The sequence below is a fragment of the Sceloporus occidentalis genome, unplaced genomic scaffold (genome assembly GCF_023333645.1).
Source record: "Sceloporus occidentalis isolate IW3139 unplaced genomic scaffold, rSceOcc1.0.p SCAF_2, whole genome shotgun sequence".
Classification (NCBI taxonomy): domain Eukaryota; kingdom Metazoa; phylum Chordata; class Lepidosauria; order Squamata; family Phrynosomatidae; genus Sceloporus; species Sceloporus occidentalis.
This window is the reverse complement of record NW_028316982.1, coordinates 61,183,442-61,210,005: the sequence shown is the minus strand read 5'-3', so window position 1 is coordinate 61,210,005 and position 26,564 is coordinate 61,183,442. Positions and strand designations below refer to the sequence as shown.

General features: G+C 40.3%; 1 protein-coding gene across 8 annotated transcripts in view; it reads left to right on the top strand.

Annotated features, from left to right (window-relative positions):
* Positions 1-26,564, top strand: part of BTRC (beta-transducin repeat containing E3 ubiquitin protein ligase) — a 207,599-nt gene that overhangs the window by 25,851 nt on the left and 155,184 nt on the right. For 5 of the 8 annotated variants that reach the window (XR_016280034.1, XM_089509705.1, XM_089509702.1 and 2 more), the window contains one exon: positions 25,292-25,399. The exons of the other annotated variants lie outside the window; for them this stretch is intronic. Coding sequence is in view for 4 of the 5 variants with exons in the window: in XM_089509705.1 (XP_089365831.1) it covers positions 25,292-25,399 (108 nt within the window). In the remaining variant the exon portion in view is untranslated. The remainder of the gene's footprint in view (positions 1-25,291; positions 25,400-26,564) is intronic. 8 annotated transcript variants of the gene reach the window in all.

Below are 26,564 nucleotides of genomic sequence, written 5' to 3'. Positions count from 1 at the left end.
TTGTGTGCATCTCTTCTTTGCACTCTTCATGAGTAAAAAGTTCAAACAAGGATCATTAGAAGGGAGAGAGGGACAACGTTTGGGAAAGCTGCAGCAACAACTCAAATTGTTGAATTAAAATTAGCCTTCAAGTGTGAAGGTCTATGGTTGTGGTAATAACAGCAAGGCCAATGGGTTAATACACAAGAGGCTTGCATCTAAAGCCTAATTCAGATTTGATTGGGTAAAACAAGTGTGGACATTTGCTCACCTCCCATAACAATCCTGCAGTTTGACACAATCTGACACTACTGGGAGTCCCTGCTCAGACGTGGTCTGGTGCTATATTACTTTGGTGATTATTAAAGGCCAAGCTTCAGATGTTTCGGCAGCCTGGCTCTAGCAATTGCTGTCAGCATCTCAAAACAAATGTAGTATAAGAATTCTCCCCCAAGAGTCTTGTTTTAAACTTTGCATGTATGACACATGCATGTTCAGAACATGTATGTAACTTCATGGGGAAATGAAGCAAATTCAGAGTAAAGGTAGAAAATCACTGTTTTGTAGCAAGCTGGAATTATCATATTACTGTGAAAAATGAGAGCAGATTTGATAAGATGCATCCTATTGTGAGGCTAGAATGAAAATTATTCTGGAGCCCTGAGTGAATGAAGTAAACAAATAGAGAACTTTTAGATTAAATGTGAAGAAACAAAATAGAGAAACTTACACTTTGTAGTTTTAAGTGGAAGGATAGAATCTTGTGGTCTCACACCTTTTATTGACTGCTTAGCTAATCTACATGTATCCACAGCTCTGTAGTGAGGAAAACAGATAAGATTATACATTTGTTTTATGCAAAACAACAGATCATTGTGGAAAAATCTGTGAAAGGAATGCAAGGTGCTGCCCTCTAAGAACATCAATACCCTAAGAACTTTGTTTTATTAGACTTTGAATCACATGCTATCTTTAAAGAACCACTAATGTAAAAAGGTGTTTCCAGTGACAACTGAGATGAGGACAGTAGTCTACTTCCAATTTTATTGAAAAATATTACAGTATATGTTTTCTTTTTTTTATTCAAGAGTACAGCTAGAAGAAATACTATCAAATGAATTATATTGTAAATTGTTCTGCCTCTCCTGGCTGCTTTTTCTTGCTACCACCTTAAATCTGGTTGTTAATGTTCATGTTACTGAAGCACTCTGCATTGTTATATAGACTGATGTAATAGCCCCACTATTTGCCTAGGCAATATTACATTGGTAGATATGAAAGATGGCACCGACTCTTCTTTTTTTTATATTGAGATATCTGAGGTACCTATTTGGTTCTGTCTCATCATTGAATACTTTGCCAGTGTAGCTGCTTATCAAAGACATAATTTAGACATTTCACATTTTAAAATGTACTATATGCATATTATGGACTCTGTGATATTTTTTTGTTAATATCTTAGCACAATATTTAATGTAGACTTCAGAACTGAATATATTTTTTTCTCATTAAAAAGGGTGGGGAGTGTTAGTATTGAGGTAACAGAGGTAATGGCTGATTTTTTAATTGTACTGTTTTAAGTGCTTTTATCTTTTTCAACTGCATTTTATTCTTTTAATGAGTGATGTGTTTTAGTACTGCAAGAGTTTAATTCTGTTGTAGTTCTCACTTCTATATGTTTTTAACTGTATTCTTTTAAATTGTAAGCCACTTTGAGTTCCAATTTTTGGGGAAAAGTGGGATAGAAAATTATTATTATTGTACCCTTACCAGTTATTAAATGCAATTTTACTAGGAAATTATTTTTCCAGGTAGAGAGATAGATATACCCTTAGAACCTGAACATACGTTTTCATTAATTTAAACTGTGGGTGTAAACATGATGGAGCTGAAACCATTTGTTGTATTTCTGGAGCATCCTCAGCAGTATTGAAAATTCCTCTTCTCTTTGTTATTTTCCAGAAGTGCTAATAAAAATGCACTTTGCTCATTTTATGTTGCATGACCATTCTCAGTTATCTTTGTTTCCTCTTACTGATGTTGTCATAGCAATCAATCAATCAATCAATCAATCAATCAATAAATAATAAAGAAAAACTACATATGAGATAATCTTGCTCACTGTCCCTGGTAGGTGGGATCAATCCTTCATTTAATCCAGGAAGAAGAAAGGAGCAATAACTAGAAAGAAAGAACACAGGAAACAGCAGCAACAAACAGGTTTGGAAAGGAGTGAATATTCTCATAATAAAAAGATCTCTTTGCATATATTTTAGCCCCCTCTTCCCATTTTTAACCCAGAAATTTAAATGGGGAAATATTCAGCACAATCTGAAGAAGAAAATATGGTAACATTAATTTTGATTGTTCAACTTGTAATACTGTTTTAATATACAGTAGTAGCAGAATTTTCAAGTTAAGCAATTATAGTCATCTCAAGTAAAGCTAATGCAGACCTGTAAGTGAATTTCTACTCTATCTACCTGAACAACAAAGAACTGTTATACTGCTTGCTACCTGTATAAATCTTAATTTTAAATTAAGAGAAACAATTTCCCTTTAAGCCTCATAACTGATCTTTCAGCTTTTGAACAGACTGCTACAATAATAGGCTGAGCAAAGAACAGAGAATAATTTTATACCTGTTTTTCCTCATAGTCCATCTTCAAATATATAATTAATTAGTATTTATTTCTTAGCCTTGATTAAGCCTTTAGTAATTGAAAATATTTTGGTGTAAAATTGTGATAACCCCAATAACCACTTATATTAAGAATAGTCCCCTTTGCCTTGCAAAGTATTGATCTTGTGCCTGACATAAAGTTCCCTGGTAAGATATATCCATGCCATCTTAAAGGCATTTATATTGCAATTAGATCATTTTGTAAGGATGGACTCATGCTATAAATACCAATAAATGACCATTTTATTTAAAAGCCAAGCAAACTCAATAACTCAATCTGTCATTTCAGCTACTACCATTGAGTTAATATTATGACCCTCTATCCCTAATAGTAGGCTTTTACACTTATCCCTGCTGTGCTAAAGTGGAGAATATTCATGAGCAGAGAGACATACTAGCTTTGAAAACAAATTTCCAAATAATTTTGAAAGTTTCCTCTCTTACCCCAGAGCAGAACCTTTTACAGGGATGGACACTTACAAATGTTGCTTTTGAAATGATGCTATTCCTTAAAATGGAAACATAATTTCTATGAGCTAGTAACATTCCATTTCCAGGATACTAATGTCATTTTTTCACAGCTGGTTTTCTTTGTATATTTAATAAGCTGTACAGGTACTACAGATTCTTGAAAGGGTCTTGTACCCGTTCATTTAAAGATTGCACAAGCTGTGGTATGAAGTTATAGGCTCAACTGAAACATACTAAAACATGCGTAAGGACCCTTTGTTTTCTTTGATGTCTGAATTGACAGATGTACAGTGTGCCTGCGTCATACGCGGGTGTGATATATGTGGTTTTTAGCATATGCTGAAAGCCGTGCCGGAAGAAGCAGCGCAGTGCACCGGAAAAAGTAATGGTACGCGCTGCCGCAGGCACGAGCCCCATTATCTTTAATGGGGCTCAAGCATACGCGGAATTTCCCTTACGCGGGGGGGGGGGGCAAAATGGATCCCCTGTGTAAGGGAAGGAACCACTGTATACAGACCAGCACAAAAGCATTAGAAACCATACTTTAAAGTGGCTTTACAAACCATGGTTTGTCATAGTGTCTGAATTGACAAACCCCCAGTTATAGCCATTGCTCTATCTCACTTATAGCAATTACTCCACTTTCCAAGGAGAGGGAAATGAATTTATTAACTTAAATGCTGAGATGTTGGAGAATGAAAGCAGACAAGTAGCTTTAAAACATGATCTTCTGTTGTATGCTTGTAAGAGTGGAAGGTTACTTCAAAGATGCAAACTATGATTTGATGTATTGTATATAAACTTCTCACTGACATGTATTTCATTCTAAGACCATATTAATGTAGCTTGTCACTGTCATAGCTCAAGAATCTAACAATAACCTGCATACAGAAATTGAGGAGTGCCAACAGCTGTGTTACAGAGCCTAAGCTTGCTTTGTGTTATATTGCCTTGTATACTTTTGCATATTTTTTGAGAAACTGTAAACCGCTTTGATCTGCTGGAAAAGCGGTATAAAAATAAATTATTATTATTATTATTATTATTATTATTATTATTACTAAGCCCCACTGTGGAATCAACACAAGCCCAAGTAGGATGTGCTAGAGCTGCCTAAATCCAAAACTCTTTAGACCAGTGGTTCCCAAACTTTGGTATTCCAGATGTTTTGGACTTCAGCTCCCAGAATTCCTGAATGTTGGTCAAGCTAGGTAAGGCTTCTGGGAGCTGAAGTCCATTAGACCTGGAGGACCAAAGTTTGGGAATCACTGCTTCAGACCCATGCATTTATTATCTCTTGGCCCTTGTGCCCTCCAAAGTTCCCATGATCCAGAGTCCATATAACCAGTGCAGCACTATCAGCAGTATGCAAGGCATGGGCTCTTGGAGAGACAGAAATGTTTCAAAGACCTATCTCATAAGCCTCAGGTTAGGGTAAAGGTAAGGTCTGAGGGGGACCTTCAAGGCTGGAGCATAAAATCCTTCAATCTGATCACAGACATTGTCAAAGCAGTGTCTGAGCTCTCCAAAGTGCTGCAATATCTGGCCTATCCTGCTCCCTTGAGCCCCATAAGGCCTGAATATGACATTACAAATCAGGCACTTTATAATATAAAAATAGGAATGTGCTTTCCAGATCATGGAAAGTGACCATACTTGCTGGGGGATTCTGAGATTTGTCATCAAAAAAGTAATTTTTACAAAAACTGGTACTTTGTTCTACTGGGTACTGAATCTGGTTCTATCATGCTGTAAATCACAGGTAGTTTCCCATCTTCTTATTTTTTTAAAAAATGTACTTTATCTTTGAGATCTCTATGTTTTCAAAATGTTTGGCTAAGCCTATCCGTCTGGTAACAGAATTCTGGCAACAAATATTGAGCATTGTAAAATATTTTTTCTTAATATACTGCTACTATCTAAGATCTAGAGTGGACAGTTTAGGTCCCTTTAAAAAGTGTATCTTTTATGTTCTGCATCCGATGGAATAGCTCCCAGAAACACATTGTGCCATATTTCAAAACATTGATCTAGACAAAGATGTCCATGTAAGCCTGCAGTGGTATGGTGGAACAAGTATTATATGTGTAGTTTTTTTAGGTATGAATATATTTGAAAAATTCTTGTTTTATTCTTCCTTGCAATGTTCTTTGCAGTAAATGGTTTGACATCATTCTTCTTTTTTCATTTGTGGAAAGAAGAGAGGCTGTAACTTGTTGAAGGCTATCTGGTAAGACAAGAGATTAGCTGTGCATTTCAACCTAGGTGATTTACTGGCAAATCACTGACTGGCTGTAAAAATAGCTAAAATTTAGTACTATAGTTACTGAATCAACTGTTACCAGACAACGGCCAGAATCCAAGAGTTTGCAACAAAATTAAGGATAACCTAAATGTAAGCCAATGGCACCTTCATTTCGGCCTCTCCCCTTTTACTTGAATGAAATTTTACTTTGTTATTAGACTTTGTCCTGTTTATTAGATCTTTGGCTCCTTCAGAAATGCACAGTGAGAGAAATGAATGGTGATAGGCTATTCCCAATGGAATTTTTAATTAGGAGAAAATCAGAAAGAAACTGCAGCTGACCTTCTCAGTCTTTTATTTTCTGCTATCTCAGGATGAAATCTTAAAACACTCAGAATACATAGTTTTTGGATTTTGATATAAACTCTCCGTCAAGGCTTAACCATTCAACAACACACTTTCCCTTTCCCTCTCATTTTGTTGTACATCACACTGTCAAGACTTTAGATTGTAAGCATCCTGAGCAGCAACTTCTTTTCATTTTTCTTTTCTTTTTTTCTTTTTGCTTATGAAATTGTAAGGGGTAAGCAACATGTAGCCCTCAGACCACATGCATATTTATATGAGTTTTTGCAATCTGTTTGATTATAATTAGATAAGTTTCAGAAAATCTGTTCTTGGGTATATGTAAATGTGTCACTGCTGGTTGGTCTAGATCAGGGGTCGGCAACCTCCGGCCCACGGGCCGGATGCGGCCCACGGAGGCCTGCCGACTGGCCCCTGGCTGCTGTTGCCACCGCCGCTGCCGCCTGTCACGGCTTTTCGCCGCTCTGGGCGCCGCCATTTTGGGCGGCAAAATGGCGGCGAAGTCTCGCGCAACCTTCCCCGAGGTCACGCGAGACTTCGCCGCCATTTTGGGCGAAAAAATGGTGGCACCCATAGCGGCCTCTGGGGCTATGGGTGCCGCCATTTTTTCGCCCAAAATGGTGGCGAAGTCTCGCGCGACCTCGCCGCCATTTTGGCACCCAAAATGGCGGCGCCCAGAGCGGCGAAAAGCTGCGATGGGCAGCCGCGGCGGCAGCGGCGGCGGGCCTCTAGGAGGCCCGCTGCCATCTCTGGGGCCCTCCAGGAGGGCTCCGAGGGTGGCAGGGGGCCTCTGGGGGGCCCTTTGCCGTCTCTGGGGCTCTCCAGGAGGGCTCCGAGGGCGGCAGGGGGCCTCTGGGGGGCCCTTTGCCGTCTCTGGGGCCCTCCAGGAGGGCTCCGAGGGCGGCAGGGGGCCTCTGGGGGGCCCTTTGCCGTCTCTGGGACCCTCCAGGAGGGCTCTGAGGGCGGCAGGGGGCCTCTGGGGGGCCCGGTGCCGTCGCTGGGGCCCTCCAGGGGGCCCTCCAGCGCTGGCGGCCCCCACCAGCTTTTTTGCCGGTCTCTGACAGGGCCTGGGGCCCCGTCAGGGGCCAGCAAAGATGGGGAGGCCTGGCCCCTGGAGGGTGGAAGCTCCACCCCCGGCATGTGGCCCCGCCCCGGAGGGTTGAAGCTCCACCCCTGGCTTCGGCCCCCCAGTCGCCTGAGGGACAGCAACCCGGCCCCCGGCTCAAAAAGGTTGCCTACCCCTGGTCTAGATACATTAGAGATGGGGGGAGGTTGTTTTTTTAAAAGGCATAATATTTAAACAGTTATTACAATGGCCTTGCAGAATTTTTATTTGCAGCAACAGCTATTATTAGACCTTTGATGGGCCTAATTCCATTATGCTAAACTTAAAATATCAGGAAAAATAAGTTTATTGCAGAGTTTATTACTACATTACTGAGGCTTATCTTCATATGGTTAATTGTTTGCACATCTAGCAAAATGCTAAATATGGTCACCTGAACCCACCAGAGGTTTCTGCACTCTTACAGGGGTTTATGAAAAGAATTGTAACTTCTCCGGACCTGTTTCAACTTAGCTTACATATCAGTTGGCATTCACATTGCCAAGGTGATTTGGGTACACAACTTTTACTGTCCCAGCTGATGGGCAGGGGGAGTTATGATCTTCTTGATTCTCTTGGGCATTATACAAGAAAGTTTAATACTTCCAGCAGTGGCATTGGAGGGGGTCGCAGGGGTGCATACTGCACTGGGGGACCTCCAAAAGAGGAGTGACACCTGGTCGGGTCCTCCACAAGGACGGACATGCGCCCTTGCCAGCTGCTGCACCCTGGATTTCCTTCTGAGGAGAAAGCTCAGGGCTGGAGGAGCAGAGGGGTACACACATGCTCTTCCTGCCTGCTCCAGTCCTGGGCTTCCTCTTAGGGAGAAAGCCTGGGGCTGGAGAAGCAGGAGGGGAGAACATGCATGCTCTTCCTGGTTGCTTCTCCCTCAGGGAGAAAGTCTGGGGCTAGAGGAGCCCCCTTGGCCACCACTGCTCCCTGGCACCCTTCCCCCTGGGTGACACCTGGCATGGGGATGGCACTGCTTCCAGCTTCTCAACCACTTGCTAGGACTATACATCAGTAGCAGAACATTATAATTTTACTTCCTATATTGTTGACTTTTACATTGTCTTACGTTTGTGAAAGCTACTTTGAGAACAGTTAGATTTCCAAGAAATGTGGCACAAAACACTGTTTTGGGGGTACTTTGAATTATTTCCTGCTCTGTAAGGGGTTGAAATTATTAGGTAAATCTCACTGGATTCATGAGTCTAAAGCAGACCTCAGTGGAGCAAGGAGGAATTACAATTACATGAATAAATATGGTGAGTGGCCTGGACTGGATGACTCTTGCGGTCCCTTCCAACTCTATGATTCCAAATAATATATCAGAATATGGAAGTTTTGGACCCAGTTTTGACTCCCAATTTTGGCTTCCAGAGTGACCTTCAGAAAAACAGTTTATATTTCTATAAAACAAATGCAGTATTAATAACTATGTAAGCAATTTGTTGTTACCACAGGCCAATATAGAACAAAAAGGAATTATTTGTACAGAGACTAGATACAAGTACGTTCTTTCTTTTATATTTAACTTTGTTTATTTGAGCCCCTTAATGACTTTGGGTTTTCCACACTGTGCTCCCATTTGCAGTATTTTAGAGAATGTATCCTATTAAAATGCAGTCTTGTGTTTTTAAGGCAGTAAAGAATTGGAAATATAATGAGAAGGATTGCCTATCAGTTCACATAAGCTTCATTAAATATAAGTAGTGTATCAGGGCTATAGTTAATAGCATTAAGGGCCAAAACAATGCTGTAATTTCTTTGTAAAACCGAGGGAGAAAAGCAGAAATTTTTTGTTAGCTTTGCATGACAAAACATTGAAAATATATTGTTGAAGCTCTCAGTTGATTGATTCTATTCAGAAAGCACTATTTTTGTATTTTACACCGAATCCTCATCTGTGCTCATATAAATGAGTCCTGTGCTGGAAGAAAGGAGAAATGTAAATTAAATAAATAACATCCTGGTTTGTTGCCATTTTCTATTCCCAAGGGCTTCCAGTGTATTTAATATGCATAATACGTATCTGGATGCCATAGTGACCAGATATTTAGAATATTTTGGAGACCAGATTATGTTTTACTTAATTACTTCTTTTAATACTGATATTACAGAGAGTTTATGCTATCTTCAAACATAATTAGATAATTAGATATTTAAACAAGAAAACTAAAAATTAAATTTAAAATGTAAAGAATTAAAAATGAGAGGAAAATTATTCCATATGATCCACTGTCTTTCCATCCAAATACTTATCTGGTGATTCTGAAGGATTAGAAGTATTTTCCACATCTGCATGCAATAATACTATATTTATACATCAGTAGCTTAAATTGCTTCTCTGTGGTGTGTAAAGAATGATATTTTTCTCTGCTGTTCACTAAAACTTGTCTGTGGTGTTTTGTTATCACTGCTTTAAATCTTAGGGTTATATTTTCCTTAGATTTCTTGTGTTCTTTCACATATGGGTAACTTGATGAACCTATTCTGTTTTAATATATCTAATTAGCCTTGAAAATGCCCTCCTCCTTTTTTTTACTTCTTTGTGTGCTGCCTTTCTCCCAGACGGGACCCAGGGCGGTTTACAGACAAATTGAATGTCTGACTGAAATCCACCTTGCAGTGGTTTGTCAATATGATGTGCAGGACAGTACTATTACATGTTTACTCAGCAGAATCCAGTGGATCTTACTCCCTTGTAAGTATGCTCATAATCACAGCCTTAAATATGTAGTTGTCTATGTACAGCTGTGGTTTGGGCTCTCAAGTAGTGTGTCCTTGGACGTTTTATATCTATATGTTTTGGGGAGCCGGTTAACAGTTGGCCCTTACTTGGGCCTGCCTTACGTGGACTTGAGCTCATACAGATTTGAACACACCCCATTATCCTTAATGGGATTTGAGCATACACTCAATTCCCCTTACACAGGGTGGGGGTGGGGGAGGATCCAGAATGGATCCTACATGTAAGGGGTGGGCTGACTGTACTAACAAGAGGCCACAGCTCAGACTTGGATATAATTTACTAAATGATACTTTGAAAAGTTTAACAAACTTGTTGAAAGAATAAAAATAATAATTATTAATGCAGTAAACTGAGACTAGCAGGTTAATTTTGCCTGTCAAGACAACGCTGGGAGACAAAAGGGAAAGTTAAAATAAGGATATGTACATGGTCAAGTTGTATAAGCAACCTGAAGGTGGTCTAAACAGAGTGATGGCCAAATAAATAAATAAATGATGAGAAATGTTTAGCTTAGGCTTTTTGATAGACTTTATGTGGAAATGTATTTAATGGCAACTTTAAAAAATGGATGACTACACCTCGTTGACTACTTGGAGATTAGTTGATTTCAAAATAATACTGTATTTAATTAGTATAAAATTTCTTAAGTACTTGCATGGTACCTCAAAGACATCTTTGTTCTGGAATTCATTCATTGTGAAAATGGAACTCATGATGTGTAGTGAATGCAAATGTCATGTTATCTTACTGGGTTATGATGAAAATGGTTTGTAAATTTGGAACCACTCCTGTTTAGGATCTTTCACCTTGAAAGACAATCAAGGTGCAAAATGATAGCGGAAGAAGAAGTAAGACATCAGCAAGAGTAAGAATTGGGAATATTGGCTTGTGCTACTTAAGGCCTTTAATTAAAAGTGAAGAAGTCTGCAGAATAATATAGTGGTTTCCATAAAAGAAAAATTCAAATCTAATGAGAGTGCACAGGGGGGATACTTAAGAAGGTGTGAAGGAAACTACTGTTTTAGAATGAGATTCTATAATATAAGGTCGTTATTCTTGTATTTTGTTGCATTTAAACTACCTTTCTGATTTGCTTGCTCTTTGGAGGTACCATTTAATGAAATGCTTTTAAATTAAAACTCAGCTTCATAATCTTCCTGCACTAGCATTCTGTTGAACTGATGAGGCACTGCTAGGTTGCAGGTAGATCCAGCATGTAGTCTGTGTGAGGTCTACTTCTTAAAAGAAAGAAAATGATAAACTAGCCAAATTGTCTTTGGACTCTTTTTTAGGTTATGGATAGAGGGAGAGCCAAAGAATGAATGCTCCTCATAGAGGAAAAAGAATTCCCCTGTGCAGAAGAGTAAATGTCAGGAAAAAATGTTTAGCCTACATTTCCACCTACCTTTCAGTTACCTGTATGCCAGGAGAAAGATGGAGATACACACACACACACACACGTTTGCACAGATGCACAAATCTATATTCAATCTCAAGAAGGTTCCACTTGCATTCTATAGTTCAGAAATTGAGTTGACCCCTTCTTTGTTTTCTAAGGACAGGCTTTCTAAGCTAGGTCAGCTGTTTGCTGTCTTGGAGTAGCTTGTCTCAATGTATACTCTATGGTACCTTTTTATCTTTGGCTAGAAACTGTAATCACAGCAATTTGCATTATTTGTTTTGACTTTTAAAGAAATCTGTAGCTCATAGGGGAACAAGGGGGAGATTTTGTTGAATAGTTGCCCAGTGATAAAGAATGTGGCCCTTATTTGTGGAGATGTCAGCGCAATAGTGAGTATTTGAAGCAAGCAGTTTGACCACTCATTTGAACAGGGCCTACTGAGCTTTCTTAGCACAAGGGCAGTAAATGAAGTTGTCCTGTTGGGTCATTCCTCTGATTTACTTGTGTTGTGTTTTTATTGAAACACTGGCTGCCTTTTGTTTGAGTGTGTAAATAAGCTTCTTTCAGACACCAGTAGCAATTTAAAGCCTCTGCTTTCTTTGGATAGAAAGCAAGAACAGGAATGACATTTTCCATCCGTAGCCCTTTAAAGACAATAAATTTTCTTTCTTTAAAAGAAAAGAGAAGTAACACACTGAAGGTTAATATAAATCTTGTTACACACAATACGTGAGAAACATTCCAAGTGAGTTTATCAAACTTGAGAGTATGAATTAGTTTACTTCCTCCTTATGAGTGATACTATTGAGCAACTACAGTTTTTGTATGTTGCAAGAGAGGACTTCTGTACCTTGCAGTTCTTCTTCATGGTCTCTGTGAAGCACACAAATGGGTTGTTCTGCACCTGCGCAGCAATTTTGCATCCTACTGGAATCACTAGGGAAGACTTTTTGGCGGTAGCTCCACCCACCCTCTATATAGGCTCGGCGCCCTTTCTCACTTCCTTTTGTCTGCTGTGTTACAAACACAGGGAACCTCACTTGGAATTTGCTCCTTTGCTTTTGACCACGTTTTGGCTTTGACTTTTCTTTGGATAGAGATTTGGTTTGTTTTGGACAATGATCAACAGTATTACACAGCTTTGTTTGCCCACTCTCTTGTCTTCTTCCTTTGGCTTTTTTCCAATGATGTCCTCACACGCTTTCAAAAGGTGCACTGAGTGCAGAGGCAAAATTCCCAGCCACTCCGTGTGCCTCCTTTGTCTGGGTGAGAGTCATAATGTCTCCATCTGCTCTCATTGCAAGGTCTTTACACCACAGGCCAGGAAAAACAGGGAGCTGCGCCTTCGTTCTCTGCTCTACACGCACGTTCTCAAGCTTCTCTCTGCTTCTAGAGTCCCTGCCAAGGCTTCTTCTGCCAAGCGCAAAACCTCCTCTGAGGTTCCACTGTCTTCCACTCTGGAAAAACGGAAAAAGATGAGAGGTCTGGGCAGCTGCCTTCCCCCAAGCGTAAAAAACCCTCAGATGGCTCCAAGTCCGATAAAAAGAAGTACAAGTCTTCTAAGGACAAGGGCAGAGATTCCTCCCACCACAAGGACAATAAATCTCATCCACCAACAACCTCTGATGTCAACCATTGGTCCCATGCCTAGGAATCTTCTGCGTCCGTCAACTCAGGCTCGGTACCATGTGGCTAAATGCCCATCCAGATCAAGACATCTCTTCCAGCATCTTGGGATGATCTTTGCTCTCCACCCTGAGCCGAATCTCTCCCCATTCTCCAGGGCCTTTCTGAACCTTATTAGCTCTCCGAAGCTGAGCTATAAGTCTCTCCTCACCAGCTCCTGGAACCGGATTTGACTTCATCTCCTCAGTCTCTCCACCCATACCAACGCCGTTCAGGATGGCCGACCAACTCTTACAAACCTCCAAGGTGGTTTACTTCGAAGAAGAGCCCGAGGAAGATCTGTCCTGCGGCTTTCCAGAGGCCTTGAGCCGAGACTTCATTTTTGATGATGAAACGGGCACCTATTATCTGCCTCTTGACCCTTCAGAAATACGGTCTGGACGCTTTGTTCAGACCTTCCACTCTGATGAGCCCTGTTTGCCCTCTCATACGGCTTCAACTTTGGCAGTAGCCTCTCAGTCCCGACTTCTTTCCATGACCCTGCATGCTGACCAGTCGCGAGCCCTCCCGTCTACATCTTCTGCTTCAGTCCAACAGGCTCCTCTGATCTCCAAGGCCATTCCTTGAGCCCATCCTCAGTCTCTTCCTCCTCAATCCTGTCCTTTGCGTTCGAGGGCCCATCCCAGAACTCTTTTGGTTTTGTCTGAATCAGCTGACTACTCTGATTCAGACTACACTCATGTCCATTAGAGCCAAGCCCTCATGGTTCATGAGACAGCCTCCTACCGATGACATTAAGTCATTCGCCGAGCAAGTGAACCGAATGGGCAAAGCTCTTTATGTTGAAGTTCTCCATTGACGAGCACGTCCAGGTCAAGGTTCAAGCTTCACCTTCGATCCCGTTTCTCCCTTCCATGTCAAAGATTGTCAAGTGCTCTTGGGCCATCCCATCTTTTTCTCAAACTGTCTCCAAGAAATTGGACAATTTGTATTGGATCACACCGTCAGAGGACTCCCAGCTTTTAGAGCACCCTCGTCTAAACTCCGCCATTGTCGAGGCTTCCCAGCTTCGTTTTACACCCAAGGTGGCAGCGACCCCCTAACGACAAGGAGTGCCACAGATTGGATGCCATGGCTCGAAGGGCCTATGTCTCAGCAATTCCGGACCTGAAGTTCACTAACTACATGGCCTGCATGGCCACATATCAATAATACTTGTGAGAACGTGCCCTTCCCCTCTATGATGACCTCTGAAAAGAAACATCTGGCATTGACAGTCCATTCAGAAGCACACTCTCTGGCCTCCCAACAAATCACCTTTGCCAGACATTCGCCCGATTGTGCTGCCAGACATCTCTCCGGTGCCGTTGCCCTCTGTTGCCATGCCTGGTTGAGATCCTCCGACTTGACACTCCAGGTTAAGCTCGCGATTGAAGAACTCCCCTTTGATGCCTCAGGCCTTTTCCATAAGGACACCGATGAGAAGTTGGAGTTCAAGAACAAAATAAGAAACACAGTCCATAAATAGCCTTCCCGAGGAGTTCCGTTTGACGACCCCCCTAGAAACATTCAAAAAAAGGCTTAAAACCTCCAATGGAGGCCTCTGTTTTGGATGTATGCCTCTTGAACTCTGTCATCTCTTATAAGCGTTTCCGTATGGTAACTCTCGCTTCCATCTTACCACTATTACAGGAGTCAGATTGGTTCGCCACTTTGGACTTTTGGGATGCTTATTCTCACATCAGCGTCTGAGAGGACCACCGAAACTTCCTTGCATTTTCTGTCTGTCCTGACTCCTTTCGCTACTGTGTTTTGCCCTTCGGACTTTCCACAGCACCGAAGGAGTTCACCAAGTGTATGGCAGTCACGGCAGCACACCTCAGCCAGCAAAACATCATTGTTTCCCCATACCTTCTACGACTGGTTGTTCATCGCTCCAACCAAACACATGCTCTTGGGACATCTCGACTGTGCTCTCTCCCTCCTTCGGGCCTTGAGATTGATGGTTAATACAGAAAAATCTACTCTTTGTCCAACCCAAAGAATGCGCTTCATAGGCGCTATGTTAGATTCCACGGTGTCAAGATCATATCTTCCTCAAGACAGGTTTGCAAACCTTAGCTCCTCCATCCAGTGCTGCCTCATGTCCAGATGCATCAAGTCTCGAACAGCTCAGGTTGTGCTGGGCCATATGGCATCCATGACATACATTACTCCTTGGGCCCGACTCCGCATGCGCCCCTTCCAATCCTGGTTCCTCTCAGTGTTCAACCCAGCCTACGGAAGTGGATCACCATCCCGAGGCCGGTGGCTCGCTCCCTCCATTGGTGGCTTGAGCATCACAACACCTGCGTGGGCATGCCCTTTCTGCCTCCTCAGCCCCAGGTCATGCTCACTATAGACGCCTCCACCTTCAGATGAGGAGCCCACTGCAACGACCTCTCCTTCAATGGGAGATGGACCCCCGCTGAGCATCGCTACCGTATCAACACGCTGGAGATGTTAGCGGTCCGGAAGGACTTAAAGTCCTTCAAAATCTCACTTCGAAACCAGGTTGTCCTTCTCCCCACTGACAACACGACGGTGATGTACTACATCAACGAGCAGGGAGGCCCCAGATCTTCTACTCTCCTCAATCTTACCCGGCACATCTGGAACTGGTGTATCCCCAGACACATCACTGTACAAGCCATCCACCTCCCAGGGGAGGAGAACGAGTTTGCAGACAGACTGAGCAGGGCTCCACACTCTTGGTACGAGTGGAAGTTCAACCCTCACATTATCCACCATCTGTTCTCCCTCTGGGGAATTCCAGATATCAACCTGTTTTCCTCCCATCCCAACTTCCAATGCAGCTGGTTCTGCTCCAGGATTCCGCCTGACCAGTTGTTAGGCGACGCCTTCCTCTTCCACTGATCGGACAAAATGTTCTGTGCATTTCCTCCCTTCCCCCTGATCACAAGGGTGATAGCCAAGCTTCAAACAGATCACTTTGACGCCATCCTTGTCACCCCTTCGTGGCCAAGACAACCATGGTTCGCTCCCTTTCTTCACCTCTCCAGCAACCAGTTTCGGCCTCTACCTCTTTGTCCTGACCTTCTGACCCTCCACAACGGTCAGGTGTACCATCACAATGTCAGCACTCTCCATCTTGTGACCTGGAGCATTTTCCCTTGAACCGCCTCTCAGTTTCAGTTTGAGAGGTCATCTTGGCCTCCCATAAGCCCTTCTACTCAACGTTCCTACTCTTTCAAGTGGAACAAATCCTCCTTGGCTGACAAGGGACTGTCCTCATCGGACGTCGATGTCCCTGTTGTCCTTGAATTTTTCAACTCCTTTTCTGGGTCCGGCCTCTCCATCTCTTCCCTGCGATGCTACCTTGTGGCAATTTGTGCCCGCTACCAGTTTTCCAGCTGTCCCTTCTTCTTTGTTGACCCTCTGATAAAAAATTTTTTCAAGGGTCTAACCAATCTCAAGCTTCCATCTTGGGAAGACTCCCCCTGCTTGAATTCGAGCCCATTTTACCAGGGCAGTAGCAACTTCCTCTGCCTTCTTGTCCAGAATTTCCTTGGAGGACATCTGTAAGACTGTAGTCTTGTCACAACCGCTGACCTTTATCAAGTATTACGGGCTTGATACCAGACACCGCCAAGAGGCAGCCTCTGGCAGAGCTGTGTTTTTTTCTGCAATTCACTGAGGTTAGTTGACAACTGTTAATGAAACACACTCACACAATTTTTTCCTGGTTTATTTATCTTTATTGCCAGGACACTCCCGCCTCTGGGAGACATTCAGCTTGTCAGTCTAACCCATTTGTGTGCTTCTCAGAGAACACGAAGAAGGACAAGTTGCTTACCTGTAACTGTAGTTCTTCGAGTGGTCATCTGTGATTCCACACAATTTCTGCCCATCCTCCCCTCTGTTGTCTCCTGCGCTTTCTTCATTGTCTGCTCTTCGGCAGACTTTTTGAACTGAGAAAGGGCGGGAAGACACTGAGCCTATATAGAGGGTGGGTGGAGCTGCCGCCAAAAAGTCTTCCCTAGCGATTCCAGTGGGATTCAAAACTGCTGCACAGGCACAGAATAACCCATTTGAGTGGATTCGCAGATGACCACTCGAAGAACTACAGTTACAAGTAAGCAACCTGTCCATCTATTCTCATAATCCAATTATTGTGTGCCATATACAGAGAATAGGTGTACTGAAGTAAAATTCATGTAGAACAGATAATGACAGGTAACTCAGATATGTTATGTTACTTTGAATCTTAAAATGCCAAAGTAAGAAAAATTTCATCCATTACTGAGAAAAAGGTGTTTGCAGTGTACAATCTGCAATATATTGGTGACTAACAGCACATAGTTTGGGGATTCTCTATAGCGGTTGCATTAGCTAAATATATAATAGTTTAAAGCATGGGTGGATATTCTCCAGAGCCTGGAGGGTTGCACTACCCTGTTTCTGGCTCTTCCAGAAACTGCAACACACCATCACATTTTGGGGAACTGGAAGTGATGTCACACTGTTCATCATTTCTTTCAGGTTTCTAAGGGGTCAGTTTTGAAGGAGGGATCCTCACCAGACTTATAAAGCTGCACAATGATGAGGCAACTGGGGAGTATGTGTGGGTTCAAAGTGCTGCAGTGGGCTCTCAGAGGTCACATGCATCTCACATGATTTCCACTCCTGCTTTACAGAATGGACAGATCCATACACCTAAGCACACATGGGAAACAATAGAAGAAGGAAAGGGAAATGGGGATCAGAGTTAAGTGGGGAAAGACAGACAATTATTACAGGAAGACAGGATTTGTAACAATATGGCATTAGCAGCCAAGAATATGTAGCACTTTAAAGTCTAAAAAACGAATAAGGCCCAGTACAGACAGCGGCTTTGCAGCGGCCTGGGCCCAAAATTAGGGCTCAGGAGAGTGGAGCATCCGCATGCTCCGCACTCTCCCAAATGGTACGGCGGACAAGAGACGATGCTGCGCTGCTCCAGGACGCTAATAGCATCTTGGGAGCAGCGCAGAAAGGAGCTGCGTTTGCAGCTCCTTTTTGGAGTGGAGCATTGCTGCGCCTGTGTGGTTGCCCTGGCAACGATCCGGAGGAGAAAGGGGTGGCCTCTGGCCACCCTTTATTCTCATCTGTACAGTCCCTAAGTGTCAGAAGCTTTTGTGGACTAGTGGTTGTCTCATCTTGATCTACTGTGTCATCATTAGCTTACATGAAGAGCAGAAGAAGCTGTAAACTTATGAGAGGGCTCAGATAGCTGTTAAATGTGAAAAGTACAGTGGGCCCTTGGTATCCGCTGATATCCGTTCTAGATCCCCCTGCGGATGCCAAAGCCCGCTGATTCTCAAGTCCCATTTACTTCAAAGGTGGTGCCACCACACAGCCACACCACCATTGAAGACAGTGGCAATTTGGAGGAGCTGCTTCCTCGCCCTCCTCCTCCTCCTCCTCACCCCACCTCCTCTTTCTCCTCCCTTCTCCTCCACCTCTTCCCTATCACTGCTTCCTCTTCTTCCTCCTCTCCTCCCACTTCATGCTGCAGTTCCTCTTCCTCTTCTCACCTTGCCTTGGTGTGCCTCCCTCCTCCTCCTCCTCCTTCCTTCTCATGCCACATCTTCCTCCTCCTCTTCTTCCTTCTGCCGTGCTGCCCCTTTCTCCTTCTTTTCCTCCTCTGCCCCCCCCCCCCACAGGCTTGCCATCTGCAGATACTCAAATCCACGGATGGCAAGTCCAAATATTAAGGGGGGCCCACTGTATATTCAGTGACAGTTGTTGAATATCATAATGAGAGGGCTATTCCCCAAATCTTCATAAAAATATGAATTTTAAGAAGGGATTAGTAGGAAGGAGGACTATATTATGCAAGCAATGCTGGATAAAGTCCTAGAAATTACAAGGTGGCAAGGACTAAATCCATGGAGTAGCAACAAATCTTCAGAGGTGATGATAGTGTAACTAGATGAATGAAAGGGTCAGGTAAGAATGTACTGGCTGAAGAGAGAATGAGAGTAAGGGACCATGGATTATTTTGGAGATTATATCAGACAACAGGTAGAAAATTGTGTCAGCACAGTACGGGACAGATGGGAGAAGATCACATTGATTGTAAAAATGAGCTATGAGTTTTTCATAGGATAAGACAGGATCAGGGTGCATTCAAAGAAAAGAGAGCCATAATTTTGCGATACTTTTTGAAGAGAAGCCACATAATTTTTGCAACTAACGAAATCTGGGGGGGGGGGGGGGATAAAGAGAGAAGAATCAAACCAAAAGCAACCCTTTAGATCTGTTTACATATGTGGTTGATGATATAGTCTATAGTTAATGAGTGTAAATATAGAGAGAAGGTTTTCAAGGAAACATCAGAAGTTTAGACTTGGTTGGACTGAGTTTCAACTGATGGTAAAGTGTCCAAGCAGAAATGTCAGAGGACTTGGAATGCTAGAGAGGGAGAAAGTTGTTATTGTTTCCATTGTTAAACATTTTAAATTAATTTGTTTCAAATTATTCAGTAATCTACTATTAGATCTCAATTAAACTTTTGCCTACTCTGCTTTAATGCAGAGGGAAGAAGATAGATAGAAATCTACAGGAAAATCTTTGGATGATTTGCAGGAGCAAGGATTTATGACTCTCAGTTAAAGAACTGCATTAAAAATTACACTCCTTTTTTTCCCCCCACAATTTTTATTCACATTTCTTGCACTGTGTGCTAATTTGACATATAGGTATTGTTTGTACCTGGATGGAAGTCCACAAATTGAAGTTGCAGCCACCAAAGACAAGTATCGGTGGTTGTTGGGCTTTGTGATTGGAATGAATTGTGACATCCATTACTCGTAGGATTGTTAATTGTTTTATTATTGTTTCTTTTTTATTTTATATATAAATACAAATATTGGACATACAACACATAACATGCACTTAAACATATAAACTTGCCGACTTATAAACATATAATTACTTAAATCTCCAAAAAATTATTATCTTATCTGATCAGTCTTTTAAATCCATATAATCTTGTCTAACTTTACATCTGTATATGTCTTATATGTATATATTTAACACATGAAACATGACACATATTCTTTTCTACTAATAACTATTCTAAAAAAAGAATCCTTCAACCGATAAAGCTTAAGTGTTTTCTTTCTAAAATGGATTTGCTTCTACTTTGCTTAACTTTAATTTGAGATAGTCCTCCTCTTTTGTATCATAAATAAAATTATATACTTATATTATATCATTTTTCCAATTATTCTCATTTTTCCTCCTTTTCTTTCTATCCAGTGGTTAGTCTTCCCTCTTACATTAGCTTTCAAATGTACTACCTTATATTACAAAATGCTTATCCTGTTTATCCATCTATATGCATTATTCTTACTTTTCCATTATATCTAATCCAATCCTTTTACACATGTTCCTTCATTCCTTTCTCTCTTTTTTATTCAAATATTACTCCCTTTTTGTTGAGTAGAGTGTTCTTCTTTATCTATTTTTCCTTGTTATTTTCCTCCAATTTACGTTTCCAGTAGTTTATTATTAAGTTCCAATCTTTATGAATCTTCCCAGTTTCTTCCTCTTTTAAATTCCTTGTAAGTAAATCTTAATCTTTCATATCTAATAATATTTCCATCCATTCTTCTTCCGTAGGTATCTGAGACGATTTCCATTTCTGTCCATACAATAACCTGGCTGATGTCACCATATACAATATAATTCTCCAATACTTACTTTCTATCTCTTTTTGTACTACTGGAGTTATGTTCAATAAATACATTTCTGTTTTCATATAAAAGAATACTCTGAGTATTTTCTTACATGCTGTGTGAATCATTTTCCAATACTTCCTAGCCTTCCTACAGTTCCACCACATGTGTAAATAAGATCCCTCTTTTATCTTACATTTCCAGCATTTAGGATTTGAGTTGTTATTTTTGTTCATCTTTGTCAACTTTAGTGGGGTTAAATGCCACATATACATCATTTTATAATAGTTTTCTTTTTAATTCTGGCACATTGTAAATTTATTAGTTTTCTGCCATGTTTTCTCCCATGTTTCTAAATCTATATTGCGATTTATACACTGTCTCCACTTTATCATTGTTTCTTTCACTGTTTCTTGCTCCAACTCTCTTTCTAATAATAACTCATAAAATTTGGAAATAATTTTTTTGGTCTCTCCAAAAATTATATTTTCTAACTTCTTCAAACTCTCTTCTGTTCCTATATTCTTTAACTCTTTTTTGTTGTTCCAATTAATGGTCTAATTATTTGTTTTATTATTGTTTCTGTTGGAATCCGCCTTGATTCCTCTGGGAAAAGGTGGAATATAAATAAATTATATTATTATTATTATTATTATTCAGATATTTTCATCACTCAGATATTCACTTGAGATTACTACATAATAGAAATTACCATGTTCCTTCTATGTGTTTTTTAGATTAATCGTTTCATCTGTTTTTAACATGAACAACCTAAATTACTTTCAAACATAAAGAAACAGAAGGAAGAAAAGTGAGGGGAGACATACAATTACTACACAGTATAACTCTAACCCCGGCCCCATCTTGACTATAATTAAATGGAAAAGGAAAAAAATTCTGCCATTACAGATCCTCTACATAATTCTGCTAAAATTACTAAATTTACTAAAATCACAATTATATCATTAGATTTTTTATTGCCTAGAAATTGCATAAATGGTTTCCACTTTCAAAAAGTCTTCTGTCAGGCCTATCCTTTAGAACCCATGTTAATTTGGCCATTTAGGCTAACTCAGCAACCTTAACAATCCATTTTCCTTTCCTTCCTTGGAGAAATTACCATATTTCAGGGACTAAATTAGTATGGTCTTTGAAGCTCAGTCTAATTTCAGACCAGCTTTAAATTAGTTGCAAGCCAGAATTTGAAAGCATAATTTTATGTTGGCTTAGGCAGGAGCAACAAGTGAGGGTCCAGGTTTGCATATAGCACTAGATCTTTCTGTCCTTGTAAATATCTGGTTTCTTTACTCATACCTGGTAATAGAAGGGAGTAATCAGACAGCATAAACCACAGTTCTCAGCAAATATGACTTAGCATGAACATGACCAGTGTTCTCAAAAGGGCTTACTCCCAGTTAGGTGTGCATAGAATTTCCAACTATAACAAATTAATTGATACAAGTGACTTTCTAAAATGTTTATCAATGATTAAAGCTTACTATCCACCTGACTGAAGCAAAGAAAGGTACAGGGCTTTTGGAAGAGTCTGCTACAATGTAGGACATACAGGTGAGACTGCCAGCATCTCATGTGAGAAGAGGAAATGTGAAGATCACATTGAAGTCTTTCTCAAAAGCTAGCAGACACGTTTGTATTTGAGATTAAAACTACTAGAGTTTTCTGTCACAGCAAGAATCCCAAATACTGTAATATACTCATATATAAGTCTAGAAATTTTAGTCATAAAATTGACCCAAAAAAACCTGAATCGACTTATCCACAGCTCATTATAAGTACTGTACTTGAACTCTTCTAAAAAGGAAAGGCAAAAATATAATCTCTTTTGGAAGTCTTGATTTACCTCAGCTCTTTCATCTATCCAGCTTTCAGGGTGAGCAGAAATAGTTATGCCTGCTGGAATTTTGAAAGTTCTTTGGCATTGTTTTCCCTTTTTTATCCTTTAGATCCCTTGTTACATATCCCTAAATTTTACCCATGACTTATCCACAAGTCATATAAAAATCCATAATTCTGGCCCCAAACTTGCCCTGGACTTATATATGAGGTCGACTTATAGTTGAGTATATACGGCAGTGAAGTTTTCTGTACTTGGCTGAAGTTGAAGTTGATTAATCAGTTAACATTTTAATCTGTTATTAATCTATTAACCATGGTGCTGCAGGCCTAGAAGTTGTTTAATTGTTGAAAATAAAAATAAAATTCAGATATAGGTCCAGCAAAACCTCAAGTAGGCATGAGATTTTGTTTGGCAGCTTGTCTTAATTGTCTGTGTATATTGTTGCCTTCTAATAATTTTATTTTAAGGCTTAGTCAGATGTAAGATACACACTTTAAAAATAGGAAATGGCATATAAAATTAGCAAATGCTAGGCTGGTGAGGGTGGGATAGGGAGAGGAAGGCCTAAATCATGTAACTCTACGATTCTGTGATTCTAAGTAAAGGGCAAACACAAAGCGTATAATCGGATATAGATCTGAGGTAACTGTTGCCTTTAGAAAATTCTTAGTTGTTGGCCTGTTCTAATAAAAGGCATACTTTGCCTATGAAATGTTTGTCTTCCCTGTAAAAAGGGAAAATATAAAATTGCTGTTGGATTAATTAATCTTTTGACATGTTTACCCATCTATCATCTCTTCCCCCATTTTTCCACCTTAGATAAAAGTACAGCTAAGATGGAAATTGATTATGCAGAATTCTAAGCCTTTAATCTCTCTCTCTGGACTTTCTGACTACTTGTGGAGTCAGTATTTGACCGGCTTAGATGATAAATAGTACAGGATTATTTTTGTTTGAATCAGTAGTAAAAATCAAGTGTTATTTTAAAAATCTCCCTCCCCTCAGTGCATTTGATCGATAACTAGAGACAGACATTAGTTGTTTTTGTGGGTTTTTCAGGCTATGTGGCCATGTTCTAAAAGAGTTTATTCTTGACGTTTTGCCAGCATCTGTGGTTGGCATCTTCAGAGAATGCTAACCTGGAAGAGACATTAGTTGCTTTCCTTCTGGTGGTCTTGCATATCTTTAGCTTGAACAGCAAAAGAAGAAAGTGTTCTAATCATTGTCCAAGTCTTGCTAAATGGTAGGACTGTTCTAGGTTCTTTGTATTAATCTCACTAATTTGTCCCCCCCCCCCTTTTTTATTATATAATGCATCATTTACACATTTCTTGCATAGACTGCAATATACTCTATGCCATATACTCCATACACTGGAGAATTGTGCACTCCATGCATACACTTCAAATTAAACATTCCACTTTGCATTAGAAAGCACAGCCCAGGTTCTATAGAGATTATGCTAGAGGGGTAGAAGTATTAATCAGTTAACTGGTATACTTAACTTTGTGGTCAACCTTCAGATGACAAGGTTTCATGCTTAGCTAAACTAGTCTTTGAATGGCAGATACACAATCAACTACTAGGGCTGTAATCAAAGCCTTGCCATTGGTAGAAGATGCCAGAAATTGTTCTTTGTTGGTATAACCTTGAGGTGATAGAGTAGGGCTTTGGGAAACAGGATAAACAAGGCATTATTATTTAATTATTAATGGGGAGGAGAAAAGAAGAAAATATGCTGAATACATGATTTTTAAGATTTAAGAGGCAGTAGTATGGCTCTAGGAGGAAAGGAGATATGGAAAGAAGAGAATATAAGTAAAAAGTTTTAGTAAGCAAGTAGAACACGAAATAGAATGGAATGTAAGAATAGAATATACCAAAACAAGTTACTAAAGAAAGACTATAACAGAAAGTCACGTAGAGTATATTAATAAACTGTTAGAAATTGAGAAGGAAGTTAGTATGAATGTGAGGTAGGTGTTGAAAGTATGAGTAAGTTATTTGGAAGGGAGAAGTTAAATGAAGAAGGAAAGTATGACGAGTAAGAGTTAGGAGGGAGAAGGTATAGAGAAGTAGCAAAAGAAATTAGTAGAATGATCAGTGAGAGAATGAAGAAGAGGACGGAAATGGGAATTTAGTTAGATTAGAAAAGGTGTAAAAATATTATTACAAACAAAATGATGGATAGATATAACGATAAAAGGCGACTTACAGGAGATAATAAAGAATGTAAGGCCAATGAAATAATATGATAAAGTTATTACTATGTTGCGTATTAGATAGTCTGTAATCAATGATGATGTAGTATGTATGGTATGCTTGTTTTAATAATTTTTTTTAAAAAAAGGGGAAATAGGAAAAATGTTTGCTTTTATTCAATATCCTTTAAAATGTTAACTAAATTCTAATACTACACTGATAGAGATGTAATTCTGCCCATCTTTTAGCTATGGTTAAGCAGACAGGATTGTGCTGTGGAATTGGATGCTTCCTTGCTTAAGCACATAGAACCAGAGAGTTGGACAGTGTTTTGCAGAGTCTGGAATATAGACTATAAATCCCATCCTACTGACCATGGGTCATACCGTCTGAACAAGTATTAACTATGTTTACTGGTAACTGAGATTTTGAAACAGTTTCAAATCCTAGTTAGGAATAAACAGTGTTTAATGTCACAATAGTCATATTACTAGCTTACTGTGCTAAAGATCAGGAGGGGAAGAACAGGGTGAATTTGTACAAAAACACAGGAATGAATACATGGTGGTTAAGAGTTTTGGAAGTATTAACATATTAGAATGTTCCTGCAAACCATGATATAAAATTTTGAGCATGTTTTAATTGGCATTGTGTGTGTGTTTTTGCATGTTTGGTGATTTCTACCCCTTCCCTTCCTTTTCTGCTTTTCTCTAAGGAAACTGTGTGGGTCAGTAACGTGGATGTGCAGAAGCTACTTCAGCCTTATAATGTCACCTGTAACTTTGCTGAGAACTTAACTTCAGCCTGAGAAATTCCTGTAATCTGTGCCATCCTGTTTCATACAGTCCCATCTCATAGTTGTCCTTTTTCTGCAGTGCTCTATGCCCCGGTCTCTGTGGCTGGGCTGTTCCAGCCTGGCGGACAGCATGCCCTCGCTGCGATGCCTCTATAACCCAGGGACTGGCGCACTCACAGCTTTCCAGGTACTCTCTCACTCTGTCTCTCTTGAGTGTGTCTGCTGCCTGTGTTTTTGCTTGCTTTCATTAACTCTTATCCTATTATTATTACTATTATTTGTTTCATAGTTGTGAATCCTTCATGTCATTCAAACTGTTAGCTTCCATCATCATCTTGCACACATCAAGAGATGATCAATAATGCAAAAATGTCAAATCGAACTGGAAAGTTTTTTGCTCACGCTGATCAGAATGCTTGGCCCCAAAAAGGAAATAACAACTAGTTTGTGAGCTTTTGATTTGGATTTATTTAGACTAGCAGCTATTGCTTTAATATTTTATATTTGGAGGGGGAATGTATTAGATTGTTAAACTGGGGATAATAATACCACAAGTGTTGGTGCCTTGCATTTAAGCTAGTAGAGATTCTGGCTTGTTTCTTGTGCCATGTGTGTGATACCCTTTTCCAGCCAGCCATATGTAAAATGGCAATATTATGGAAGAAAGCAAGGGGCAGGCAGATAAATTGAGTATAGTACAGTCACATGTGGTGGTGTTTTGATTTTCCTCTAGTTCTTCCCTCTCCACCCTCAATTGTGTACTTCTAGGAACATTTCTTGGGTCTGAGGCATGAGGGGTCTGTGTCTTCACAAGTCTATAATGCCACCTTTCCTTTACTTTTTTATGTGGTATTATTCTGAAAACAGCAGTTGGAAAATTTATTTTATAGTGTCATTAAAATGTTGACCAAGTAGCTGATAAAGAAAGTGAGCTTCAGATTAAGTTTTAAGATCCGAACACTCATCTACCAAGAGAAGGGAATGTTACAAATGGAAGTTAGACTGTCTTACTGAGTAGAAAGTGTATATGGTTATTTAATTCATTTATGATATACTAACAATTTCTTATGAATTTATAAGAAAGTTTTACAGTGGGTCCTTTTATCCGCTGGGGTTTCGTTCCAGGACTCCATGTGGATACCAAAATCCCTGGCTGCTCAAGTCCAACAGTGAAGTAAAAATGGTGTCCCATATAAAAATGGCAAAATCAAGGTTTGCTTTTTAGAGGGGAAAGTTTGGGAATATTTTAAAGCCATGGATGGGATGGTTGAATCTGTGGATGCAGAATCATGGCCGGCAGTATTTGTTTCGGGCAGGAATGGGCAACTTATGGCCTTCCAGATGTTGTTGGA